We start from the raw sequence: 12,098 nt of genomic DNA, 5'->3' as shown, positions 1-12,098 counted from the left end.
TTTTTTCCATTTTGTTTTTAATGACAAAGCTTGAGAAAAGGATAAATTGAAAAAAGATTGATAGGAAAGTATGTGGACAACATTCAAATGGGGTCTGATTGCTAGAAGAATGAAATAGCTCCAAAACTACAAGACTTTGAAAACGCATAGAAGACTTGGAATTATAGAATTTCTTTGAAACCTTGTGTTTTAAATTTGGTACCACTTTTATTCTTATCTTATTTGTTACATGAACCTCATGCTTTAAAACTTTGTCTTGAAGTGGCCATAGTCGATTGATTCAAGTGACTGTGATTCCTTAGTGACTTTTCTTGCAAATTTGGCGTATAAAAGAAGCAAGAAAAAAATGGAAAATATCCACACGAAAAGACATGGAAAAATGACTAGGAAAACCTAAAATATTTTCTTTTGAAATATCTATACTATATATATAAAGAAAACTACCACTTTTAGATTGAGTTGAATTTTTCTTTTTAAAAATGCCTTCAATTTTCAATACAAATAACACATGTAACAAATAAGATAAGAATAAATTTAAATATTAAAAAAATGTAACAAACACGATATGAATATATATATGTCTGTTTTTTTTCTTTATCATTTGAAAAATTTAACAAATTAAATGAGCATATTTATAGTTAATTTGTTATTATCCCAATTATACCCTTAAACAACTTTTTCTATAATAAAGATTGTTGTTGGTGTTATTGAAATAAATAATCATGTTTAATTTGGTTTGTTACAACTAGAAAGCAACAAACATTTATATTTTTAGTTTTAATCAAAATCAAAATTTCATAAAAAAAGCATAGTTCATAATTTTCAAATATTAGCGTAGTAAAAAGACCGGAAAGACGAGCACATGAGTGTCCGTCTTTTCACTAGTTCGACGCGAACAACCAATAAAGTAAAAAAAGATAAAATATGTTAAATAAAATCAAAAAATATACCATCAAAAAATAAAATAAAACTAATGCAAATTTTTTCGGGTTTTCCTGAGAATATAAAAAATTTCAAAAAAATTAAAAACGGGCCTAAACGAAGGAGTTTTGGATTTTGAGGGGCGGAATCCTATAAGAAGTCTCTTCTAAAGAAGTCTTGATCCTTGATTTATTTTTTCCTGATTTTCTGAAAAAGTTTTTTCCTTATGAAGATCAATTCCACCGAGGTTGAGATATTTTAAGGAAGAAAGTGGAGAAAGCCAATCAAGATTATACATGTGAAGAAAGTTGAAGGATAAGTCAAGTTTCACAAGGTTAGATGAATGTGTGATGTTGTGTTGAATGGATGGAATTCTTATCACATTAAATTTATTATGACTCAAATCCAAGTAACTAAGAAACTCAAGTTCAAAAATACAAAGATTCATCTCACCTTCCAAAACATTGACTGACTCATATTCAAAAAAATAAGTGTTGCGATTAATTTCTGTAACTCTTCCGGTAATGTTGTCACAGTGGACTCCTTCCCATACACAACAATCTTTTTCTGCTGACCACCTTGAAAACAGGCTAAGACTATTATTGATGCCCTGTTTGAAGGTTAAGAGTATCTCTAGATCTTTCTCATTGCATCGAACCATTGTGTGATATCTGCACATGCATATGCGGAATGTGGTTATAGAAAAAAATAGAAGTAAAATAAGTGACATTTGTGTAGTAAGAATTGTCATCATGAATAATTTGTTTGTAATAAATGGGATTATGATTTGTTATGAGATTTCAATGTGGTTATATAAGATGCTAGGTCCTGGGAAAGCTTAAAAAAAGACAAATTGGAAAAAGTTTGATAAGAAAGTATGTGGACAACATTCAAACCGGGTCTGATTGTTAGAAAAAATGGAATAGCTCCAAATTTAAACTAAAAGACTTTGAAAAGGCAAGAAAGAAAGACTTGGAATTATAAAATTTCTTTGAAACCTCATATTTTAAATTTGGTGCCAAATTATTTGAAACATTGGTGCACAACAATTCTGTTATTATTTGAACTTTTTTTATATGACAAAGGTAATTGCTATAAATATATGTCGTACAGACTAAAGTTAAGCATAGAATCTACGAGTTTCATCGACAATAACATATGAAAGTAAAAGTGATTAAATATACTTGTATGTATTGGTGTAATTTTGTTGGACACTAAAAATATATTTGATCTAAAGTTTCAACCAATCAAGTTGTAACTTCTAATTTTTTTTTGTGTAAACCTCGATTGGATCATAATTAGATAGGTTTTATTAAAAATGTGAACAACTTTTTAAGGTGTTAAACGAATTTTATTTTGATATGTAAATGAACATAATCAATTTCATTAACTATTTCTAGTTCATTTAATAATAAATCGACAAAATTAATTTTTCTTAAATAATTTTTTTTGTTAATTTCAATTTAAAAATAGTAAAATATAAGATGTTTTTATTAAGTAAAAAATATAATTTTGAAGTCTAAAATTGTCTATGAGTAGCCTGATTACCATAAACTTTTTTTTTAAGGACGATTACCATATATTCGCTTATCAGAAAGCTAAAAAAATTATATAAAAAAAATAATAGAAGCTCCAAAAAAGAGGATTTGGAATTTTGAATTAAGTGATAAGAAATGAGAAATGATATTTGTACAACCATTTTATGACAACTTTTTGACAACCTTCTCTCTTATTCTCTCTCTTCCTTTTTCTCTCTCTTCTTTTTTCTCCTTCCATTGTTTTTGACCAATGAAAAGAGAGAGAAAAGAAGTTGTCACAAGAGTTGTCTCAAATGGATGTTCAAATATCACCACTCATAAGAAATATGTGGATAATAGTCTTACAATTTTAGCTAGATTCGTAGAAGTTTCAGCCAGTCTTTTCTATACAAATTTGACAAAAGTTTATTAAGGAATTTGTGAAAATTAGTTGCATTAAATCAATTGTAAATGGATATTGCAAGGCGTTGTAAGTCATTAACTATATATCACAACCATAATTTCGAATGTAATTTTTTTTTGAGGGATTATATGTAATTTTTGAGGGATAATTTTTTTTTTGAGGGATTATATAATTTATGAGGGATAATTTTTTTTTTTTTTGAGGGATCATTTGTTTTCATTAACTAGAAATAGTTAATGAAATTGATCATGTAAATGAAATAATCAAAAGTGGTAACAACTTAAAGTATTTTACAGATGATTGTGATTGACATGATATATAGCCCATGCTGATACAAACGGGATTCTGATTGCCACAGAAAAGAAATTAGCTTCAAACAAAAAGCCTTTTTAAAATCAATGAAGACTTAAATATAAAAAGTTTCTATGAACCTCATGTTTTAAAATTTTGTCCTGAAGTGACCATAATTGATTGATTCAAGTGACAGTGTGATTTCTTAGTGACTTCTCTTGTAAATTTGGCGTATGAAAGAAGCATGAAAAAATAGGAAATATCCAAACAGGAAGAGTTGGAAAAATGACAAGGGAAACTTAAAATATTTTGTTTTGAAATATTTATATAATTAAAGAGTTGTCCAAAAGAAATTATGAAAATCTTTTTCCATTTTTGTTTTTAATGAGAAAATGTTAACTAGCAATAGTGTTTAATTGACTTTAGGACTCATTTGGAGTTGGAGGCCATAATAAGAGATATGATATGATATATTTATTATTATCTACAGTTGTCAAATTGGCCACAAATTCCAAATCTTACACTTATTAAGAATGAGGTAGAAACTTTCAAGCTTCTATAAATGTTTCTTTATATCTTTATTTTTGTTCCAACACCTATTTATTTTTTTTATTGACTAACGGAAAAGATAAATTTACTTTAGCTCAACAATTAAACGATGGAATATAGCATGGCTGTTCACAATATTATTCACTATATCGCAAGATTGGGTTATTTACGACAGCAGTGTTACCTATATGTTTATACAACATAGCAAGCAAAATCTGCCTTGTGATCACTGTGAGACAAAATAGTAATTGATGTAAGCGTTCTTCTGATTCGAACGAGCCTCCATTTAAATTTAGAATTGAATAAGTTTAGCAAGCAATGAACAATCGGTGAAATTGTCTGTTGTAGGTGTTTAAGCATTATCTTGAAGCAATACATCCAATAATCCTAAACTCTTGCATCAAACAAAATACAATTTAAACCACATGGCGCAAAAATCATATCTACCTCAGAACCAGCAAGCAGTATTTTCTTCCTCTTCCCCAGACATGTAAGTTAGTGTAGATAATTATCTTTGACAGGATATCAAAAAAATATATTGAAGTAAGTTCTAGTTTATTTCTCTGTGTTTTACCAAAGAAAACTCATCAGCTCATATCATTAAGAAAAAATATTGATTACAATGAGGTAAACTCATCAACCATTCTTTGTTTGGAGATTAATTTATGAAGTCCATGGATCTTTCTCATTGCAAAGCGTTGGTTCATGAGAAGAGTCCGAGGATCGTCGCATTAAGACTCTTACAAACCACTATTTGACCGCTAAACATGCTTTTGTGGATGTCCCATTAAGGATCGTCGCATTTTAGTTAGTCACTGTATAAGGTAGAAGGTGGATATATTTTGTAACCAACTTGTTCATTTGTACCATTCTCATAGTTTCTAATACAACATTTTCTTAAGCTTTTATCTCTTTCTTCTCTGATATCATGATTCTCAATAGAATGTGTTTGCAAATATTACAATTTGTGAAGTAAAAGTGACCATAGTTGATTTATTAAAGTGAGAGTCTATTTCTTAGTGTTTGAATATGATTATGTAGAAATATTGGAATATGAAATTAAGAAATACGTAACATAAGAAACACTGTCCAAAATTAAGGAGGGAGATACATGATGTGAGGACAAGCCCCATTTGATGACTTTGTTTGGAAAATTATATACACGATCTTCTGTCACAGCCATAATCATTAATCACCTGATAATTATGAAGCAAATGCAATGGATATAAGTTAAATGGAATTATATAATAAAAAAAAAAAATAATCTATGAAATGATCAATAAAACTTATCATCTGTTCAGTTATGAATAACAAAATACTCTATAGTCTAATCAATGAAATTGTGAGGTAGGTTTAACTAACCTTAACTAACTGCAGCTCAGTTTCTGCGAAAGCTATTTAACTTTACGACCAAAGTAACATAGAGATTGCCGGCCACTCTATCAATAAACCGGAAGTATGCATGCCTGCATTTTCTAATAAGAAAAATAGAACCACAAATCCCCCAGAAACCTACTGCAAATCCCACTCCCATTCCTAGATACAATGAATCTTTCATAGAATCATAATCTTCATTCTTTGTTGATGGCGTTGCAGTTGTAGGATTTTCTTCTTTGATGGTACAATTATTAAGAGGAGCTCCGCATAGTTTAGGATTCCCGTTGTAACTTGATGCGTTAAAACTTTGAAGTTGAGTTCCTATTGGGATTTTTCCGTCAAAACTGTTGTAAGATAAATTTAAATAATCCAAAAAGGTTAAGAAAGACATGCTCTGAGGAATTTCACCGTAGAACTTATTATTTGAGAGGTCTAGAGATTCCATATTTTTCATGTCACCAATCAGCTTAGGAATTGTTCCAGTCAAATTATTGTGAGATAAGTTTAATGTTTGTATTTGAACAAGTCGAAATAATTGCAATGTCACTTCTCCAGACAAGCTATTGGATGAAAGGTCAATAGTTCGCCTATCCGGACTAACATGATACACATAATCTTGACCTTTGATAAATAAATCAATTGTGGTAGAATACCATAAACTTAAATGAAAAGTAACCATATGAGTCAAGTTGTAGACGCTGTGTGGCAAAGATCCTGAAAGTTTGTTATGTGCAAGGTCTAAGTGAAACAAATCAGAGAGATTAAATAGCTGTGGTGGAATAGTCCCTTCAAATCGGTTATCTCTCAATATGACCACTTCTAAGTTCTGTGACATCATGATTGGTATGGTTCCATAAAATTCATTTTCTCCCAAATTCATGACTCTTAATTGCTTCCAACCAGAGCAGTACAAAGGAACTTCACCAGATAGCCTATTACTCCACAGGTTCAAGACTGTCAGTTCTTTCAAGTTCTTCCAACTATGTGGAATTGATCCTGAGAAGGAGTTGTAAGACAAATCAACAAACTCGACAATTGGTGATATGTTTGGAAGTCCACCTGTGAAACTATTGTGATCCAAAAATAATGCGGAACAATTCAGTGTTAGGTTAGATATGTCTTCTGCAATCAAATTGTTTGACAAATAAAGTTCATCATATATTCCTTCTATAAGGCTCGAGAACTTATTTCTATCTACGAATGAAATTCCCGAGCTCGATAAGTCGAGAACATGCAGTAACTTTTGTGTATATATCCAAGATGGAAAGTTTGGGCCATGATTTGTATTTCTTAATGAAAGGTAAGAGAGTTGAAAAGGGGGAACCCAATCCAAATCAAATTGGAAAACAAAACTTGAATTACTCAAGTCTAGATGATTTAAACTAGAGAGTTTGGAAAAATATAAATTTAAAATATTACCAGAGAAATTATTCGAACCAATAGATAAGTAATTTAAGGATGGGAGATTTCCTAGAGTTGAAAGAATGAATCCTTGTAGTTGGTTTTCAGAGAGATCGAGGTGTTGAATATGTGCTAATTTGCCTATTCCATCTGGAACTGACCCTTGTAGTTGGTTATTTGATAGATCAAGGTGTCTCAAATTTTGAAGGTTTAGCAAGCTTGAAGGTATCTCACCATGTATATTGCTATATGAAAGGTCAAGAGAGGTGAGATCTTTGGTGAGATTAAAAAACCCATCAGGTATATGAGAGGTGAAGTTGTTGTAAGAAAGATCAAGAGTTACAATTGAAGACAAATTCAAATGCTCAACAGATGGGAAGTTATTTAGGTTACAATGACTCATCTGTAATTCTAATAGTGAAGGAAGTGTATTCACTATTTGAGGCCAATTGGTTTCCTTATGAAGATCAATCCAACTAAGGGTGAGATATTTCAACGAAGAAAGTGGATAAAGCCAATGAAGATTATTGATAGTGTCTAAGCTGTAGGATAAGTCAAGGTAAACAAGTTTAGATGAATGTGTGATATTGTGTTTAATAGTTGGAATTCTTATCTCACCAAAATAATTGTGGCTCAAATCCAAGTAACTGAGAAACTCAAGTTCTAGAATACAAAGATTCATCTCCCCTTTCAACAAATAATCGATTATCTCATCTTCAAAATTAGGTTTGAGATCAATTTTTGTAACTCTTCCGGTAATGTTGTCGCAGTGGACTCCTTCCCAACCACAACAATCTTTTTCGGTTGACCACGTTGATATCCAACCAAGACTATCAGTGATACCCTGGTTGAAGGTTAACAGTGTCTCTCGATCATTCTCATTGCATCGAACAACTGTGGGATTGTTGCACATGGTTTTGTGGAATATGGTTATTGATAAAAGTAGAAGCAAAAGAAGTGACATTTGTGAAGGAAGAATGGTCATCACGAATAATTGTTTGAATCAGAGAGGAAGATCTAGTTCAAATGAGTTATGATTTGTTAAGAGATTCTTGCTGTAGTGTGGTTATATAAGATGTTGGCACATGGGAAAGTTTGAAAAATGCAAGGGAATACTTTGAATTTTGAAGTCTGTGATAAGAAAGTATGTGGACAACATAGGCTATGATTTATAGAAAAATTAAATAGCTTCAAATTAAAAGAAAGACTTTGAAAAAGCAGGAAAGACTTGGAATTATAGAATTTCTTTGAAGCTCATGTTTTAAAATTGGTTCCAAATTATTTGAACCTTAGCATGATTGGTAAATGTTTAATATATAACATTTTGTGGATAACAATTATATTAATTGAACCTTTTTGATATGACAATATATGTTGTACAGATTAAAATTAAAATTAATTAAAGAATCAGCGTGTGTAAAGATATGTTCAATTTACAATATTTTGGAGAATCAGATTAAAATTACATTTTTGTGTTTGAGTGAATTTAATTGTGTTTAATAAAGTGATTGTGTTTATTATGATTATGACAAAATGAATCAGAATGTTGAGCTTAGAACGTTCTATAGTGGCAGTTAACTAGTTTTAACAGCTTGTTAGTTAGTTGTTAAACACAACTCTATCTTGTAGAGTGTATGTGAAAATAGTGAATGGACATAGTGGAGAGAGAGAGTGTAAAGTTAAAACAAAAAGTGTATCATATGAGGGAAGTGTTGTAGAACTGGATTTCCACACAAACCCTTATTTTGCCACAAATACCAATTACATGAGCAACACTGGATAAATACATATAACACAGATGATAGTTTAATTAGTAATAATTATACACAATGTACATACTAATTACACTATCAATTTTTCGTAATAAATGTGAAAAAATTTCATAATAAATGTGAAAAATATCAATGGATGCTTATAAAAAGGGACGTAGGGAGTAATAAATTTAGCTAAAGTCCCTTTATTGTAGCACACGGCCCTATTGTATAGTCCAACGATTGCATGAAAGGTGCATGCACTATTTAAGGATTGTTCGTAAGTTTCTTTTTCTCTTTTGATTATGTGATTAATGATGTTTTCAAAGGATGTGTGGTGGATTATTAGAGTATTTAAAATGTTGTTGTAACAACCAACAACCCTAGTCTATTATATTCAACCAATTGGGTTAAAGGAGAATGAAAAGTATTTAAAGTATTCACTATCGTCTAACATTTGGACCCTTTCCTCGTTGTCAAATAAAAATGATATTTAAAGAAAACTGACAGAATCATACAATAATAAATTGTAAAGAAAAAAATCATTACATAAAGTGAAAAATGATTTCTACATGGTATCAGTAGCAAACCGGTCCTTACCATGACCAAATACGGTATGGCTACAGAAAAAGAAACCTCCATACTCAAAGAGGATGACAATCAATCCTCTTCACAATAAGTCAGCACCAATCATGGTGTAACCTTGGAGGCCACGACCCATCTCCCCATTACAGGACACAAACTGAATGGGAACAACTACCTCCAATGGTCACAATCAGTTTTGATGTTCATCAGTGGCAAAGGAAAGGATGAATATCTTACCGGTGAAAAAATTGCACCAAATAACAGAGGATCCAACCAACAAAAATTGGAAGATCGAGAACAACATGGTTATGTCATGGCTCACAAATTCCATGAAATATGAAATAGGCGAAAATTTCTTGCTGTATAGCACGGACAATGAAATTTGGAGTGATGCAAAGGAGTTTTATTCAAGTAAAGAAACCACATCGACCATCTTTGAGATCGAGACAAATCTGCAAGATCTGCGACAAGGAGAACTATCAGTCACGCAGTTCTATAACAGTCTCACCCGTCAATGGCAGTTGCTTGATATGTTTGAAGAACACAACTGGTCCTACCCTGCTGATTCGAAGAAATACAAGGAGATTGTTGAAAAGAAAAGAATTTTCAAGTTCTTGATGGGGCTCAACAAAAACCTAGATGAAGTGAGAGGTAGGATACTTGGAACCAAACCCTTACCAAGTATCAGAGAAGTATTCTCTGAAGTTCGTAGGGAAGAAAGCAGGAAGAAAATGATGATCGAAGAGTCGTCTACCATAGCTTCCATGGAAAATCAGTCTGCACTGGCTGTCCAAGGAGTTCACCATCATTCCAATGAAAATCGGTTGAAGAAGAAAAAACCATGGTGTGATCATTGCCAAAGGACTGGACACACTAATGAAACATGCTGGAAGATACATGGAAAACCCGCTCATTGGAAACCTTCAAAACCCATGTGGGACAAGGGAAGTCGAGGCAATCATGTCTCAACCGAAGAAGGAAATGAGACTACTGCTCCCAAATCCACTCCATTTAATCAAGAGCAAATTGAAGCCCTCCAAAAGATGTTCTCACAAATGTCCTCCCAACATGGTACCAAAGTTGCATCATTAGCACATAAAGGTAATTTATTAACTGCTTTTATTGCTAAAATTGGAAGTCAGAAGCATTGGATAGTTGATTCAGGTGCTTCAGATCACATGATGGAGGATAGATCACTATTCCATCATTACAGTCCATGTTATGATGGACTATTTGTTAAAATTTTGGATGGTTCACTGTCTAAAGTAGCTGGTACAAGTTTAGTCACTCTATCAAATGATATAGAGTTAAAATCTGTCTTACATGTTCCAAACTTAGATTGCTATTTGATATTTGTGAGTAAGCTTTCTCATGATCTTAATTGTGTTGCTAAATTGGTCTCCAGTATGTGTGAATTCAGACCTTGGGTTCGGGGACGAATATTGGCAGTGCTAAGATTTGCTTAGGACTCTACCTTCTCAAACAGATTATCCTCTTACAAGACAAACTCACAATGCAGCTTGTGTTGAGTCAACCAACCCGTCAAATCAGGATAGAGTTATTATGTTTTGGAACTATCGTCTAGGTCACCCAAGTTTCATGTATCTTAAAAAATTGTTTCCTTCATTATTCAAAAATAAAGATCCTAAGTTTTTTCAATGTGAAGTTTGTCAATTTTCTAAACATGTTCGTCATTCTTACTCTATGTTGCCTTATAAAGCCTCTCATCCCTTTTCAATGATTCATAGTGATGTGTGGGTACCATCTAGAATAAAAAATGTCACTGGATCTAGATGGTTTGTGTTTTTTATGGATGATCATTCTAGAATAACATGGTTGTGTCTAATGAAAGAAAAGTCTGGACTTAATTAGTCAAATTTTTCGAAAACTTAATACCATGATTCAAACTCAATTCCAAACAAAAATTCAAGTTCTAAAAATTGATAATGGAAGAGAATATTTTGAAAAATCTCTTGGAGAATATTTGGATAGTCATGGGATTATCCTAGAAGTTGCTAGGTCTCTTATGTTCACCACACATGTTCCAAAATTCTTTTGGGGTGAAGCTGTCTCAACAGCCACCTATTTAATAAATAGAATGACTTCCCGTGTACTAAAATTCCAAACTCCATACCAAGTTATTTCTAGTTGTTTTCCTCATACTCGTGTCTTATCCACTCTTCCGGCCAAAGTATTTGGTTGTTCAGTGTTTTTCCATCAGCAAGCTAGTAAAGTTGACCCAAGGGCTCTCAACTGCATATTTGTAGGGTGTTCCCCTAACCAAAAAGGATACAAATGTTATTCACCAATTACCAAAAAATTCTATAATTCAATGGACGTTACCTTCTTTGAAGATCAACCTTTTTATACCAAAATTGGTATTCAAGGGGAGAGTTTTACAGAAGAATACCAACTTTGGGATATTAAAGTCTTGGAGTCAATCCATGGTGAAAATTCTGATGTGTCGCCTCAAGTAAACCAAACTAACCCAATCGTGTCATATCATCTTAGTTCTAAAATACCTCCACCTGTGTCAGACCAGCCCAATATTCAGCCCTCTATTTTTCCCATGTCTAACCAATTTGATTTGTCTAACTCTCAATCCACTATTATGCCACTATCAGAACAACAACCTCCCAGTCAGCGCTCTACTTCAACACAACCTGCTGAAATATGTGACTTTCGTGTCTTCACTACGAGGTATAAAAAACAGGAAGGGAAACGAATGCAGCAAATCCAAGACTGCTCTGATTCCAACTCGAATTTCGAGATTGAAAACACACAAGATAATGAGATTTGTGAGCCTATTCCCACTGTTGAATTCGACGATAGACTGATTTCCTTGAGAAAAGACAAGCGTTCTTGCACCTCTCATCCTATTTGCAAATTTATCTCTTATGATAAATTATCTCCTCATCACTTGGCTTTTGTCAGCAATCTTGATAAAATCCAGATTCCAAATTCGGTCCATGAATCTCTTACTAACCCATAATGGAAGAAAGCTATATTGGAAGAGATTCATGCACTTGAAAAGAATGAGACTTGGGAGTTATCTGATTTGCCATCAGGAAAGCATCCGATGGGATGCAAATGGATTTTTACTATTAGACAAAACTCAGACGATAACATCAACAGATTTAAGGCACGACTAGTTGCAAAGGGGTTTACACTGACTATCAAGACACGTTTGCACCTGCGGCAAAACTCAACACAGTTCAGATTTTACTTTCACTTGCCTCAAATCTTGATTGGCCTCTCTATCAGATGGATGTGAAGAATGCC

The 12,098-nt window shown here is 32.5% G+C and overlaps 1 protein-coding gene across 1 annotated transcript; it reads right to left on the bottom strand.

Annotated features, from left to right (window-relative positions):
• Positions 1-4,808: 4,808 nt before the first annotated feature.
• On the bottom strand, positions 4,809-7,505 carry LOC25490680 (receptor-like protein EIX2). Its single transcript, XM_024779246.2, has 2 exons — positions 5,065-7,505; positions 4,809-4,898 (listed from the first exon to the last, which is right to left on the bottom strand). Exon 1 carries the CDS (start codon positions 7,463-7,465, stop codon positions 5,081-5,083), a length of 2,385 nt encoding a protein of 794 aa, XP_024635014.1. The 5' UTR covers positions 7,466-7,505; the 3' UTR covers positions 4,809-4,898; positions 5,065-5,080.
• Between the last annotated feature and the right edge of the window lie 4,593 nt (positions 7,506-12,098).

The sequence above is a fragment of the Medicago truncatula genome, chromosome 3, assembly GCF_003473485.1.
Source record: "Medicago truncatula cultivar Jemalong A17 chromosome 3, MtrunA17r5.0-ANR, whole genome shotgun sequence".
NCBI classification, from domain to species: domain Eukaryota; kingdom Viridiplantae; phylum Streptophyta; class Magnoliopsida; order Fabales; family Fabaceae; genus Medicago; species Medicago truncatula.
This window is presented reverse-complemented; position numbering and strand designations above follow the sequence as displayed.